Source organism: Falco rusticolus, chromosome 4, assembly GCF_015220075.1.
Source record: "Falco rusticolus isolate bFalRus1 chromosome 4, bFalRus1.pri, whole genome shotgun sequence".
Taxonomy (NCBI): Eukaryota; Metazoa; Chordata; class Aves; order Falconiformes; family Falconidae; genus Falco; species Falco rusticolus.
The window spans coordinates 45,218,639-45,233,784 of NC_051190.1; the positions used below are offsets into that span (position 1 = coordinate 45,218,639).

Below are 15,146 nucleotides of genomic sequence, written 5' to 3' on the forward strand. Positions count from 1 at the left end.
CCTCGAAGGAATTCGACATTCCAATCTGCAGAAAGCCATGCTGGAAGGCAGCCGGCCACCTACCTCCATGGGACACTGGCCTCACGAAGAATGTCACCTAGCCAGTACCTTGCTGGGAGCGCAAGACCCTTCAGCAGGACACCTGGTGTGAGGGTTTGCCCAAAATTATTTCACCCTGTCAGCCAAGGATGATGCTTTCTTTTAGAGCCCCTCAAGAATCTCAGCTTTTTGAAGATTTATATAGAGCCTCCAGGGCAGAAGAGTACAACCGGCCACTGGGCTCAAAGAGCAGACCCTGCCTCTCGTGGCCATCAGCCTCATCGTGGGGGAAGCCACCGCCTCTGCTTTCAGCTCCTGGACCTGGGAGCGTCACGGCCTGATGGGAGGCCAACCGATGGACTAGAGCCAAGGAGCAGGAGCCAGCCTGGGCTGAGAGGGCTCCATCTCTGCAGGCCTGGCTAGAGCAGCTCCTGCCATCCTGACGTAGTTCTCACAGGGGCAGGGTTGCTTTTAACCAGCACCTCTTGGTTTTTAAGGCCTCTCCCTTGCTCTGGAGATGTTAATCATTCAGCTCAGGATGAATGTACCTTTTTCCTTTCAGTGTTGCTGCATCACATCAAGACTCTTAACACAGACAACAGTAACGCTTGTAGTGCAGCCTCCCAGGCTGGTGCTGTTGCATTCTCCCCTTCTCATCCAGTCAAGCACCCTTGTGGCAGCCATTCTCTCAGCTGCTCCGTTCTTGAGGAGCCTGAGCGCCCTTGGAGATCTGTCCCCTACTGGCATGCTAAGCCCGTACTCCTGCCCATCAAACCCTCTTCCTCATACGCAGTCTTTAATTAAGGCTACGTGCAGGTTGCTGCTCCTTGCACCCTCAGAAAGGGGACTAAGGAAACTGAGGGAACGCTTCAGTGCCCCAGTTTGCAAATGGTTATCATCACACACCTGAATGCATAAATCCAGAATAGCCTCCCTCCTTTTGTGGTGCTCTCCAGCTTGGAATAAAGATCATTTTAGCCATAATTACATAACCTGGAAAACTTGCTTATTTCAGGCTAAAATGGAACTGATACTGGGTACAGCTTGACTGCAGGGGTTGTTGGGGGGGGGGGTGTCCCGCCATCCTGCAGCACTAAGGGCTATACATCCTGCTGAAGATTCCCTTGACATGCATTTGATTTAGTAGTTTACTCCAACAATATTTTTTAAACACTGATGCAATGACTTTCCTGTCTCTCTGAGCTGTTCAAAGGACAGAGCCACAGAGGTCAAAGCTCAGAGCAGCCCTTTATTTAGCACCAGCTGAGGAGCTGATGGACCATGACAACGCTGACCGCTATTTCCAATAACGACCTGCAGCCTTTGCGCAGACACAAAGGTTTCACTGGCTTTTGCTTCGTGATCATTTGCCAGGTAGAAAAGACAGACATCTGGGAAGGAACAGATGGATTTTCAAAACTTAAGAAATTTCACAACCCAAACAGAATACAATCTTAACACCCCACCAGGAGTGCTGTAAAGCACAAGGCTGTTTAGTTATGCTGGATCTGGCATCTCTCACGCCCACGTATCAAACCTGCGCACAGAGACGCACCCACGAATAGGAAGGGGGCAAGGGAGTTTGTAATCTATGACCTGGCACGTGTCAACGTAGGGATCAAAGAGGACTACGACGGGGAGGGCACCGTTCCCCTTCCTCTGCCCAAGGAGATAAATCCGTCCATTCACAGTGCTGCAGCCCATGAAGAACTTCTGGGTCAAGCATTCCTCATCCACCCGGGTCCACTCATCTGTCTCCACATCAAACCGAAAAGCTCCCCCTCCTATGGTGTACAGCGCGCCGTTCAGTGATGTGATGCAGAGGTCGTACCTGGGTGGGAAGAAACCCTTCATCAGAATCCACAGAAAGATCCGACCCCTGAAATACTCGGTGTGACCCTGGTCCTCATATCAAGAGTCCCACCTAAACAGAGAATCACAGAAGTGCTGGTGGGACAGGACGTCTGGATTTCTCCAGTCCAACCTCTTCTTGCAGCAGGACTAACACTAGAACCTTTCTTCTCCTGTCAGGTCCCAAAAGATTATTTCTTACCTTGGAAGTGGGGAGAATGAGACGACATCCCAGCTGTCCGTCTCTGTGTTCAGCCTCTGCACTCCATCATACACGTGTCCATTTTCATCCAGGCCACAGACCACATAGATCCTGGTTCCCACACTGACCGCATCTCCTCTCTCCACAGGCTGAGCCATAGGACTCATGCTTTCCCACTCGGACTCCAGCAAAGCCATGCGCTCCACTGCTGGGACTATCCCTTCGTCGGTGCTCCCTCCGAGCACGTACAGGTAGAGACCTGCTCCTACTGCACAGTGGCTGTTGCGGGACATCTTCATGGCAGGTCCTTCCAACCAGCTGTTGTCCAGGCAGTTGTAGATAAGCACCCAATCCACACTGTACCACACAAACTCATCCCGGAAATATCCTCCTGTCACAAAGAGGAAGCTCCCTGGAAAAACAGCAGAGAAAAGTATCAGTTAACATGAAAATTGATCCTGAGAGCTGAGGTTCTCGTTTCTCCCTGGGCTGCAGCAAGCAGGTGCAAAACGTGCAGGGAAAGCGAGTGCGCTCTGAATCAGCCTGCGGTGTTTGATGCCTCGTCTGCACAAGGTCTGCTGGGCCTGCGGGGTGCACCACGTCCCCCCAAGTCTGCTCCTGCTCTTGAAGAGAATCATAGAAACTGGTAGGGCAGGAGCCTTTGGGGACCTCGTGTCCAAACTCCCACTTGAAACGGGCCTCTCACCAACACTAAAAAAGGGAAGCCGTGGCATGGAGCTGTCTTGGAAGGCTCCAAGCGTGAGGACTTCACAACATCCATGGGTAAGTTTAACTTAATGGCAACTATAAATCATAAGTCACCATCTGTCAAAGCCACCGTGAAAGAGAAGGCAAAAAAATACGCTGCTTGAAGTCGACTTACTCCAAATAAATCTAACGTAAGGAGTTAAATGGTTTCTACTGTATGAAGAGAAATATTCGGCTTTGTCTGCCATTCTCCCAGGACTAAGGAAAAGAAACCCATTCTTTGGATATAAACACAAATATGAATGAGGTTTTAGCAACTGAACAATGCAGTTTTATGGGAGAAGCAGCTGAACTCCCCTGCATTAGGGCCTCCAAGCCTCAACTTCTGCTTGCATTTGCTCAGTCCCACTTCTCTGTAAGTTACCTACTGCTGCCACTGCATATTGGGTGAGGTTCCTGCGCTGCAGTGGAGAACAAGCCTGCCAGGTCCCTGTTTTAGGTTGAAAGAGAAATAATTCTTGCTGTTCCTTGTCATGCTTTCCTCCCAGGACATATAAGGTGTCGTAACTCCGACCAGCATAAGGACACAGTTCCTTATTTTGCCAGCTGGGTGGAGGACAGCTGTCTAACTTCTTTATTAGCCTGGAAAAGGTATCTGTTTCTCCAGGGCGCTTGCTGCGTTTCACCAAGATATCAAGGAAGGACAAACTCAGAAAAGTAACCCTGATTTCGCCCACCAAATCCAGAAAGTCTTCCTCTCTCGTTGCTGGGTCCTCCATTATCCACCTCATAACACTGTCAAAAACCACATCTTCTCGCGAAACGAAGAGGTCGTCGCTTTTCAGGAGCTGTATCAGCGTTTCCTTGGGCAGCACCTTAAATTCTTCCTGGCACATCACATCCCCCCAGTGACTGAGAGCCACATTCAGAGCAGACTCGTACAGGTCTATAAAGGCAAATTGCTGCGAGTAGGTCATCAGGCCCAGGCAGTTGGAAACGTGCAGTTCTCTCTCCAGAAACTTCTGACACAGCAGTTTCACTCTGTCAAACTGAAAAAAGTCAGCTGTTTCCAGTAAGCTGGTCACATTTTCTTGACCTATAAGCACTTGGGCTGTGCGAGTGAACTCGAGTAGCACCTGAAAAGGCACTGCATCGATCCCTCTGATCACTATGTGGTGTTCAGAGCTCTCTCTTGCCCCCCCAAAAAACATGGCTTCAAAATAACGACTGTGTACTGAAAGCACCCTGCGGCTGACCTGAAAGAGTCTCTCTCCAACCTCAAGAACTGTGTCTGCAGCCGTTTCTGTCTGAGGTCCCAGCTCCTCTGGTTCTTGTGCAGGCTCCATGCTTGCTGACTGCCAGGCGGTTAAAATTAACTCAGCCCTTACGCAGCCTTCGCTCATGGGAGGTCTCTGGAAACATTATCCCCCTAGTGAGGATAAATACAAGATAAGCCAATCTTGTCCTAAAAATAGAGTGTGTTTTCTACCCTCCTGTTTTGCTCTTCAGTCCTTCCTGCTGCTTTCAGAGCAGCAATAGCAGGACAGCTGTATAACCACAGATTTAATTGGCATCGACTTTAACTAGGTAAGACTGCAGCAAATTAGGAGAGCTGTTAGCCAGGCAAGGAGCCTGGACTACGAGAAGGAAAGAGAAGAAACAACCCAAACCTTCCTAAGCACTGACTAAATATCAAGAAGTTGTAGAAGAACATTGCACCCATTTCAAAAAAAAAAAGGACCTGTTACAGCACTTTCCACTTCTATGAAAAACATAGGAAAGCTTGAGACTTCCTGGGAACAAACACCCAATTTCCCCAAAGCCACATCTTTCATCAGTTCAAGTTTAATCTCAAATTCCAGATTGTTTGCAGTAGTTGGTATATATTTAACTTTATACTTTGGTAAGAGATGGGGGAAGGAATGAGCCCCCACTTCATGCCTGGTGGCTGTCTCATATTCAGTCATCTTCAATCTCAAAGCACGAAATACAGCCAGTACAAGCACCAGCTCACCGATTCCACACAGTGAATTCTTCTAAAGCATTTAGACCAAGTTATTAAGTGGACAGATTTGCATAATGACCTTGAATTAGTGCCCCTTATCCCAAAGAGCCCACCCCAGCAAGACTCTGTCCCATTTCTCCATGGAGTTCAGCAAGCAGAATTGCGCTATCTGGATTAAGAGCACCTTTTTTCCCCCCTGGAGGCTCACTCCTGCATTTCTGGAAGAGGCTTCTGCAAAACTGCTGTTACAAATGGTCTGTAGAGTCACATTTAGGAACGAATCCAATATGTAAGCATACACACATCCAAAATTCAGCTACAGAATCAGAATGGTTTGGGTTGGAAGGGCTCTTTAAGGTCATCTAGGCCAGCCCCGCCCCAATGACCATCTTCAACTAGACCAGGTCACTCAGAGCCCCATCCAACCTGACCTGGAATGTTTACAGGCACCTACCACCTCTCTGGGCAGCCTGTGCGCATTTCACCACCCTCACTGCAGAAAAAAAACCCCACCCATAAATATCTTTATATCCTGTCTAAATCTACCCTCTTTTAGTTTAAAGCCATTACCCCTTGTCCTATCACCACAAGCCCTGCTAACAAGCTTGTCCCATATCGTTTTCATATTATTTTTAGGTACTTGCCTCCCAAATATTATCCATGAGTCTGCACTGCAGGAAAGGACAGCCACATGTCTTGCAGTGAAAACTGAGTGACCTATTACATCAGCAGAAAATGCTGGAAACACACCCCTCTCCAGAGTTTATACACTTGACACATGACTTCAGACAGATATCTCCATACCCTCTGCATCTAGAGCCTGGAATCCACTCAAGAGCTTCAATGGGTCCATTTCTGACACTGCACTCAGAAAACAAGAGTGCAGAGATGGTGCAGCATGTTATAGCCAGCCAGTCCTCCCTCCCCCACCTAAGGGACTCTTCAAGACTCTGCTTGGGCTGATGGTGAGCAAATTCTGCTCAGAACACTCTAAACAAGGAACCTCTTCTGAATTGTGCAATTGCACGAAGAACAAGTTTTGCAATGTTAGAAAAAAATTATGTTGGAAGGAGCATGACTCCACAGACTGTTTGTGAAGCACTCACAGAATGAGCCCCTGGGAGATTAAAATCCAGAAGCACTCAAGTTCACACAGGCAGTAAGCCACACAAGACAGCTGGTCCCGTTTCACAGCCTCCTGGAAAAGTCAGCTACAGTGACCTGGAATTTATTTACTTCAAGTTCCCATCCCTTTCAGAGCTGACCCAGGAAAGGCTATGAACGGGAGTACAGTGCTGGTACCAAAATAACCAGCCAGTACAACCCGGCCTTGGCAGGCTCTTGACACCCTCTAGGAACAAGACTGCTGCTGCCACCCAGCCAATTTGCTCTGCCACAGCCTCCTCCTAAAGGGCCCTGGGGAAAGGCAGGCAGCCGAAGAGGGTTATATACAGCCTACAGGCACATATTCCCTACTAGACAGTCTTTAAAACATTAACACACACACACAACTCCTCAGAAAAGGGACCAGATGCTCTCAAGTCATCTCTCATATTTTGGCTTCTGATCTGTATCCTCCTGATTTTGCGGTATTTACACTCTTCCCAAACAGATTTCCTTTTGAAAACTACAATGTCGCTGTAGAGCACTTTTTCAGACTGAACCCCAGACATTTAGGAACAGATTTGTTTGTATTTATTCACTCAAAACTCCTCAAATCTTGCTATTTCCGCAGTATAAAAGAAATAAAAATGTTTACTTACAAAACAAGTTATAACAAGCAAAGCAGAACCACATGTGGATAGCTACAATATAAAAATACGCAGTATTTCCAGGCACTGCCTACAACTGAACATCAGGATCTTAAATATTCTTCCTCTAAAATTCCAGATATCTAATAGATACTTCTGTAAGGCTCATGTCACTCAGCCAAGAATCATCCTAGAAGTTAGTCCAGTCCTTCTGCAGAAATGTGGGAGCCTTCTGATACATGGATCTGGAACAAGTGCTAAGAAAGATCATCTTAGCTACAGAGCTTGTAAAGGTGATGGAAAGGTACTGTACAAGGAAAATTATTTTCCTGTGTGCACTGCAGCAAGCAGGCAAGAGACTCAACCCAACAGCAGGAAGACTACAACACAATGCTTTCCAGCCGAGTACCGACATCTAGGAGGAAGAAAAACATGTTCTAATCTATTTAGGCTTTAGATCAATTTAGATTAAATAAATTTATGATGTATTTTAAAATGTAAAGAATATAACCAATATTCAGGGCATTCTTTACTAATTTTATGTGGTTGTTTCAAAACTCACAAAATGAACAGTGTCTCAGACAATTCTATGACAGTATCTTCTCTCCTGTCAGCTCTATGCAATGCAGTTACACATTTATTTGGAGGGGGTGGGGAAATATCAGAACTTCCTACACACCACACCCCATCCTCACATGATTTATGGAAAGCCACAAAAATAAAAGTTGACCGTTCTTTCACACTAACAAATACACATTCAAACTCCTCCCCCAAACCAGGAAGCTTCTCATACACTGGCAGTTTTCTCCAATGTGATCTGCACCCTTGAAGTCTTCAGCGGCAATCCAGAGAAAGCACTAGCCGTCTTGCTGTTGAATGAAAGGGTTTGGAATAGCTTCCATTCCATCCTGAGGACAAATAAGAACCACAGAAGTCCCTCTGCAGACCACAAGTCCCAGCTGACGTGTGTCTTCTGTTAATTTGTATTGATCATCTGGATCTGAAAAGCAGAGACCCACGGTTACAATGGCAACATATGGAAAAGAAACCAAATTCCACCAACTTCAAAAGGCACAGACATACGGATTTTTTTCCGGGCATCTCTGCATTGTTTTATTGAACACATGGACTATAAGAGTGATGCAGCAGTAATACCCGATGTCTTCAGGGCATTACCAATTTACTAATTTTCAAAGCAGCACATGGCACAGTAGGCAAGAAAGAGCTTCGCTTTTTATGCAAAGCACAACATACACCTTTTTAAAGAATTCAAAGGCTTTCATTCACCTAACCAAAAGCACACATACAAGCGATTAAAAAAATCCCATTTCAAATGCCATTACAGACAAATATTTTGGGATCAATGCAAATCAGAAAAAGACCCAGACTTCAGAACGTGCCAAGTACAGAATGCACTGGTCCATTCCAAGACCAAGCTAAACAAGGCTGTGGATGGGGACAAATACAACGTGGCAACAGCCAGTTCCAACCTCCCTGAAATTCTAATTTATTTGATAAAAATGCACTACTTTAAAAACTCCCTTTAAGAGCAGAATTAAAGCTTCAGGCGCTTCCTTAAGCAGGCAAGAGAGTACTCTTCAAAACCACTGTGCTATCACATCGTAGGTTTTTGTCTGAGCAGAAAGGGAAATGGAAGTCTTAATCCTTGGATGGGAAACAGAAATAAGAGAAAACCCTACAGCTCTTCTAGCTCTAAGCAGCTACAGAAGGCTTTAGTTCCACAGAAACGCAAAGACGGCAGTTACAGTAGAGTTTAAGAGAGTAAGATACTACAAGTACCAAGAGGTAAAGTCAATTGCATTATCTGAAGAGACACACACTACTTTATTCAAGCTTTAGAGAACAAGAGCAGCAAATAAGTTAGAAGAGCTCAAACCAGGACTATCAAGAACATTCTACCACAGGGAACTTGCTTAATCTAGCTTCTGTTATCTTATCCCTTTACAACTTAGTTATCATAAACATGTCTCAGTTCAGACAAGGTCAACCAGAAGCTGCTGTTCATTCACCCACAGAGCTGCAAGATTTCTGTTAAGAAAGTTATTGGGGGGGAATGGAACCTTTACACAGACAGCATATGCTTACCTCTCATGTATTCAATGGTACCATCAAGCACGAGGTTCAGAAGAGGGTCAAATCCTTTCAAGACGCCGCTTGCTATTGAAGACCAGACATGAAACAATGATGAGAGAAAACCAAACCCAAGTATACAGCAACACAACACTGCATGAAGGACACGTTAAGTTCTCCAGCTCTGTCCCCTCCCTCAAGCAAGGCTATCAAGCAAACGAGACCAAAGGTATTACACAGCGCCCGCTTTATAAAAGTGCAAATGCACGAGAAGCTGGTTTGTGTTGTGCCAGCTACCGCTTACAGGTTTTTCAACCAATTTTTCAAAATACTCTCCAAGACACTAACAGTTTTGTTCTTAACCAATTTCAGGGGCATTTTAAGAATACTTCAGCATAACAAATCAGCATAAGCACTGCCTAGATAGACACGCACTGCAGACACACAAGCACTTTGTCCTAGAAGAGAACATGATTCCCCAAGGCTGGTCGCTAACTAAAACACAGGACTACACAGAATGACATCCCAGTTTGAAATACACTTGTTGATTACCAGCATTACCATCACTGCTAACAGCCCAAATCAAAAAGACTCTTACAATTCCCAGTGTCATATGAGGATCGTAAAGAAACTCAAAAGTTTTTGAGAAGAAAATTTAAATTGACAGATTCAACAGAATTGTCAACTGCCCCAAAACTGTCAAAAAAAACCCCATCTCAAAACCAACCCCACATTTATCAGTTCGGAGTCAAAGCAACTTCCAAAGGCTCATAGGCACGGGGTCCCAATGGAGTTTTAGAAGAGATTTACAATGAGATTTTAAAAAAGCTCCTGCCACGCACCTCCCGTGCGGCCTGCTGTCAGCATGTCTGCAGGCGGCACCGCCAGCTGCACCGAGGGACGGCTGCAGGCACAGCGAGGCAGGAGCGGCGATCTAAGAGCCCCACAAACAATAAAAACACACAGTGAAATAGATTAAAACAGTTTATGGACTCCAGATAAGGAGGTTAACGAATGTATTAATTCAGACACCCACAGACGTTTCTTTGCTTCTTTAAAAGCGCCCTTGACATGTGAAAAAACCCAAAGTGAACCAGACAGTTGAAGATAACAAAAGACAATAAAAGAAAGGCACATGGATGGAATAGAGATAAAATTGCAGCCAGGGGATTAACAACAATGTTAAAGACAAGGTGCTGCACACAGGGTTACAACAAACAAAAGCAGCCGGTACTCCTGGACCCTCCTGGGAGAGAGCCCCCAACCACAGCCACTGCCTCACCTTCTCTCCCACCCTGGAACTTCACCCGGATGGTCTTGTCGATGTACTTGGAAAGGTCTAGAATGCTCTCCTTCTTCTTCTTCTCCTTGTCCTAAAGGAGAGGAGCAAAGACAACCTGAATTAAACACAGCGGGCCACAGCGGGCCACAGCGGGCCACAGCGGGCCACAGCGGGCCACAGCGGGCCACAGCGGGCCACAGCGGGCCACAGCGGGCCACAGCGGGCCACAGCGGGCCACAGCGGGCCACAGCGGGCCACAGCGGGCCACAGCGGGCCACAGCGGGCCACAGCGGGCCACAGCGGGCCACAGCGGGCCACAGCGGGCCACAGCGGGCCACAGCGGGCCACAGCGGGCCACAGCGGGCCACAGCGGGCCACAGCGGGCCACAGCGGGCCACAGCGGGCCACAGCGGGCCACAGCGGGCCACAGCGGGCCACAGCGGGCCACAGCGGGCCACAGCGGGCCACAGCGGGCCACAGCGGGCCACAGCGGGCCCCTCACCGCCATCTTGCCGGCGCCGCCGCCACCTCCGCCGCCGCTCGCCATTTCATTCTCCGCTGCAGGAAGTGACGTCACACCTCGGCGCGGCCCAGGAGCGGTTCCGGGCGCGGGGCGGGACTTCCGGGTCAGGTTGCTGGGTTACCCGGTGCGGAAGGGGCCCGGCCCGGCCCGGTTGGAAAGAAAGCGGCTGGCGGCGCGGCGGGCCCGGGATGGCGGCGTGGCGGGCCCGGCTCCGCCTCTGGCTGCTGCTGCAGCTGCTGCCGCAGGTGAGCGCCTGCAGCGGCCCTGGGACCCCGCGGGGTGGGGGGAGCGGTGGTGGGCAGGGCTGGGCGCTGGCCCCACGCTGGTCCCGGGGCCCCGGCCGGGCCTGCGGCCTCGCTCGGACGGTGTTTGCGGAGCCTTTTGCGGCCGGCAGCGGTGGCAGCTGTAGGCGCCGTGTGGTGGGGGGGCTGCCCGCCGGCTGCGGAGGGCCGAGCTGCTCCGGGGGAGAGGAAACGGCACTGGCCGTGCGGGGGGCTGCGCCCCGCCGCTGGTGTGCGGCCTCCGCGGTTTACGGCGTGTCTGCTCAAGGCGGGGGGGAGGGGCGCGCTGTTCGGGTTCTTTTCTTCTTGCCCTAACGGACAGCTGCTCCTCACAGCGCTTCCAGCGGCGGGACTCCGCCAGGCCGGCAGCCTCCCCCGGGCAGCGCCGCGGTTCGGGTGTGCAGGCCGGCGGGGGGCTGGGGCTGGGGTCCCGGCGGCGGGGCCGGCCGGGGGCCGTGGGGCCCTGCCAAGTGACAGAGGCGCTCAGAAGAGGCAGCCAGCAGAGGAGAAGGGATTGCTGCTGAACCTGACCCCCGTAGCTTGTCCCGAGTCTTGCACTCTCGTTATTTATGACACTATAAGTGCGGTGGGATGAATTTGTGAGGGTGTGACGAACGCGGCATGCAATCCTGGTACAGTAGCGAGTGGGATTTTAGCTGTTGCGTTGCCTGGTGTGCAGCTTTTGTATTTGAAGCTCAAGTTTTTTGTGTCCAAAAATGTTGAAGTGTTATTTAAAGTTCTTAACTGTCAGGTTATTTGAAAGGGGCTGTGCCTTCTTGAGTATTGGTGTCAACATCTTAACATGACAGTCTAGTTTCCCCTCTTCTGTACCTGCCTCCTTACCGATCCCTTGCTAGTGATCATTCGTTACAGCATGCTCTGGTTACCAGTTAACTTCTTTTTGATTTTTTTGCATCATCCCTTTTTTCTTCTCCTCCATCATCTTTTCCTGCATCATCCCTTCTTTACTCCCCACGTGCCATGTGCATTTTGGCATCCCTATTAATGCTTCAAGCAGACTGCTAGTGCCAGCACAAGCCCCACAAATTAATCAGATAGAAGAATGGGTCAAAGACTGGCATGGAGTCCGTTTGATCCATCAGTTTGGAAAGGGCGAGCACATCGCGGTGTGGAAGGACAGGAGGTGAGGTAGTCCCTTGGTGGATCCTTGGAGATCTTGGCTTCAGCTCCGTGCATTGCAGCACATTTCCTTGCTGTAAGCAAGTCATGTAGGCTGTGCAGTGGAATAGCCTGAGCAAGCTTTGAACAGGCTGGCCAGTGCCGAACCAGCCCTGCTGCAGCAGCAAAAACTTCGCCCTATACCGCTAATACATTGCTGTTAGCCAAGCTGGCTCATTTAAAATGTATTTGAATACTTTGTATTTTGCGACACTTCTACATCTCTTGTACTCACACTTGTCGGTACGGTTTTAGGTAGTACATCGCAGGGTACACACAGTGGCTGATGGGTAGGGTTGTTCTGGGGGACAAAGCTGACAGCTGTCAGACAAGCCGTGGTGTGCATTTGCTCAGCACCAGCTGGACTCATTATCGTACCCCTGTCTTAGTGCTGTTGGGCATATTTAAAATATATCTTTGTCTCCCTCGTTGAGATAAGATAATAGGATTCTTTTTTTTTTCCCCTGGGGCAGGGGGAGGTAGTCTCCGCATTTGCTTCTACACTGTGATTTATACAGGGAGAAGGAACAGCTTGGCCAGCGAAGCGTGGCTCTCCTGAATCTGGGCCTTTATCTGGGGACACCTAAAGAGGGGTGTGATCTTACAGATCCAAGTAATCTGCGCTTAGATCTTGCTTGGTGTCCAAGTCCTCGCTTTTTGTTTAACTTCCCTCTCATTCTAACCGCTCCTTCATGTCATTGCTACCTCCCAGTTTTCCTGTAACAATAGTGGGTATACCTGAGCCTTTGACTAATGACGAAGAGAGTAACGTGATCTGCAGCAAGTGGTGTTGGATCTCCCTGGTCTTCACTATACTGGCTTTCTGCAGAATATTGAATTGAGGTGATGGTTTCTGTATTTAAAGTCAGAGCACCCTATGATGTCGGGCCAAAGAGCTGAAAGCACTATCTGAAGTTCTGGATTAAGGTGGTGGTTGACAACTTCGTGGTCTCGTGGAATTGTTGCATTGTGATTATGAAACTCTCTCTGCTGGGCAGTGCTGCTTGAAGGAGTGTTTTCTTTGTGTGCAAATTTGCTGTCTGCCATTGATGGTCTTCAAATTGATCAGTGCAGTTCACGGGAAAGAATGCAGCCCAGCTTTTAGGAGCTCTGCTGTGTGGCTTGTGGGATACATGGGGTAAAAGCTTGTTTGTTCCTCCTGCAAGGAGATTCAGGTGACCAGATCACCTGATAGAGCTAATGAAAGTGGGAAAAGTGAGGCATCCAAGTGCGTTTTAAGACAGAGGTAGGGAGGAACAAACAAGAATGACCCACTAGGTTGGCTCATTTGCTCCCGTTGCAGTTTCTTGAAATACGGGTGAGTGGAATTCCTCCTCTCCACCTTCTTCCATCACTGAACCTGCAAACCCCAGTGCTCGTCTCTGAGCCGTGCTAATTCACCAACGTGACAAAAACAAGCAAACAAACCCAGCAACAACACCCCCCCAAAAAAAACCACCCCAAAACAAAAAAAAAAAAACTGGGGAGTGTTCTGCTTTCTTAATGCATTAAATAAACTGTGGAAGGGTCTGATTAGGTTCAGAGGGAACAAGTTTGCCATTCTAATGCCACAGACAGTTACATTGGCTCAGCTGCCTGTTAAGCTGTGCCCTCAGACTTTAGGCTTCTGTTGTGTGAAAACCTATTCCTTGATTTGGAGTTTTATATAAAATGCTTCACTTTGTGTTAATGATGCAACAGTCTTCATAAAGCTATGATTCTAGGAGATTTCCAGGTTTGGGGAGGTCTGGCTTGTGACATGGCGCTGTTAGTGAGTAGGGATGCTTGGTTGGTAACGATGTTTAAATACAAATGCTCTCTTCTTGTCCGTACAGAGAATACGGATAATTCCCTGCTTAACTGGGAGACGTTGCTTCTGCTGTTTGAGGCTAAGCGGCCCATTCCCACTGAAGCTCGTTGTAGCGCTTTCTAAATTATATGTACTGTAAGAGGCAAGTATCATAAAAACCCCTAATTGTCAGGACAGGTTGCTCTTTTTCTGTCAGTGTTTGAAAAAGGCTGGGCTTGATATCTGAACACTTGGAAAAGAGCCCTTGGGAGCTGTAGGAACACTGTATGGGATCTGCGCAGGAGATTACATTTTCTCACGGGTTAATCTAGAATATGGGATGATCTCTAGGAACCATCATCAATGTTGCCGCCATCCCAGTGCATCAGCTGCACTGCTTTGAACTTGCTTTTGTTGTCTGGTACCGAGTGACATACAAACAAAACTGGAAGCATCAAAGCCCTTTGGTACTGAAATAAAACACTCTGATGCTTATGGCTATGCTTAGATGGGAGGATAAGAAGAAATTTGTAGTGGCTGTTAACAGATTTCAGAACTATGCTTTGATGCTAAGTGATAACTGCTTTGTAAAAATGCCTGTTAATCCACGTTGTCCGTGGACTCTGTTCTCCACAGGCTTTCTAAAACTCTGTGCACCCTCTTCAGGTTTTAGCCCTGGTTGTATTCCCTTTAATTACTCTCATTCTTGATTTTTACTTATCTTTTGGCACACAAAAACACACAGCTTCTGAAATGTTTTGAGCATTTCACGTTGGGAACCTTTTACTCAATATTTCTTTAAAGAACATCCATTAAATTGTTTAGAAAGCATAATTGTGTATTACTGTCTTCAGTGAGCCATTTGGGGATTATTGCCTAGTTAGTAATGGTTATTTAAATGGAAATGTGGCATCAGACCCTGTACATATTCTCTTGTTTTAAAGATGTGTAGCTTATATCTTATAAATGTAAAGCTTTTACCTGTATAGGTTGATTGTCTCCCAGATGCATAAAGCTGTTCAGTTACAGGCAGGTGGCTCCTGCAAAACTTCCTGAAGGTTTTGGAGGCAGTTGTACATGTAATATTCAGAACGGAGCTACTTGATTATTTCTTTTTTAAAGCCCAGTCAGATCCTGTAACGATAAGCAGGAAACACCTTTGTTCTGTCTTCTGCCTGTGTCTGTATTTGGATCTCTGTGGCTTGTCACTCTTGAAAGTAAAATTCAAGATAATGGATTATTTTTCAATACTTCTTCCTTTTGCTGAAAGGGTTTTAGGTGCTACGGCTGGGTAGCTGAAATTAAAAAGTCCACCATGGCAATTAGCTGGAGTTTTTTGCTAAACACATTTATTTCCTCACTGCATATGCACAATAGTGTCTCCCTTCCTCCACAAACAGCTGTATCTTGTAAACTTGCACTTTGCTCAAGTGGCTTTAATCTGC

General features: G+C 47.7%; 3 protein-coding genes across 4 annotated transcripts in view; 1 reads left to right on the forward strand and 2 right to left on the reverse strand.

The window, feature by feature from the left end:
- Nucleotides 1–1,268: 1,268 nt before the first annotated feature.
- LOC119147551 (kelch-like protein 24) lies at nt 1,269–6,386 on the reverse strand. The gene is made up of 3 exons (XM_037386711.1): nt 3,225–6,386; nt 2,093–2,504; nt 1,269–1,870 (listed from the first exon to the last, which is right to left on the reverse strand). The coding sequence occupies exons 1-3, from the start codon at nt 4,201–4,203 to the stop codon at nt 1,558–1,560; spliced, it is 1,704 nt and encodes a 567-aa protein (XP_037242608.1). The 5' UTR covers nt 4,204–6,386; the 3' UTR covers nt 1,269–1,557.
- A 686-nt stretch (nt 6,387–7,072) lies between these two features.
- On the reverse strand, nt 7,073–10,536 carry LSM7 (LSM7 homolog, U6 small nuclear RNA and mRNA degradation associated). Its single transcript, XM_037386720.1, has 4 exons — nt 10,432–10,536; nt 9,930–10,020; nt 8,663–8,734; nt 7,073–7,556 (listed from the first exon to the last, which is right to left on the reverse strand). The coding sequence occupies exons 1-4, from the start codon at nt 10,474–10,476 to the stop codon at nt 7,414–7,416; spliced, it is 351 nt and encodes a 116-aa protein (XP_037242617.1). The 5' UTR covers nt 10,477–10,536; the 3' UTR covers nt 7,073–7,413.
- A 12-nt stretch (nt 10,537–10,548) lies between these two features.
- Nucleotides 10,549–15,146, forward strand: part of SPPL2B (signal peptide peptidase like 2B) — a 33,370-nt gene continuing 28,772 nt past the window's right edge. For both annotated transcript variants that reach the window (XM_037386709.1, XM_037386710.1), the window contains exon 1: nt 10,549–10,697. In XM_037386709.1, coding sequence (XP_037242606.1) covers nt 10,641–10,697 — 57 coding nt within the window. In that variant the 5' untranslated portion in view covers nt 10,549–10,640. The remainder of the gene's footprint in view (nt 10,698–15,146) is intronic.

Bases quoted from the DNA above. Each gene is read 5' to 3' on its own strand.
- LOC119147551 (XM_037386711.1), bottom strand. From the start codon at position 4,203: ATGAGCGAAGGCTGCGTAAGGGCTGAGTTAATTTTAACCGCCTGGCAG. The intron at 2,505-3,224 runs GTAACTTACAGA...CTGTTTTTCCAG, and splicing joins ATATGCAGTGGCAGCAGTAG to GGAGCTTCCTCTTTGTGACA. The intron at 1,871-2,092 runs GTAAGAAATAAT...CTTCCCACCCAG, and splicing joins TCATTCTCCCCACTTCCAAG to GTACGACCTCTGCATCACAT.
- LSM7 (XM_037386720.1), bottom strand. From the start codon at position 10,476: ATGGCGAGCGGCGGCGGAGGTGGCGGCGGCGCCGGCAAGATGGCG. The intron at 8,735-9,929 runs GTGAGGCAGTGG...GGTCTTCAATAG, and splicing joins GTTCCAGGGTGGGAGAGAAG to CAAGCGGCGTCTTGAAAGGA. The intron at 7,557-8,662 runs GTAAGCATATGC...TCTGCTTTTCAG, and splicing joins TACCATTGAATACATGAGAG to ATCCAGATGATCAATACAAA.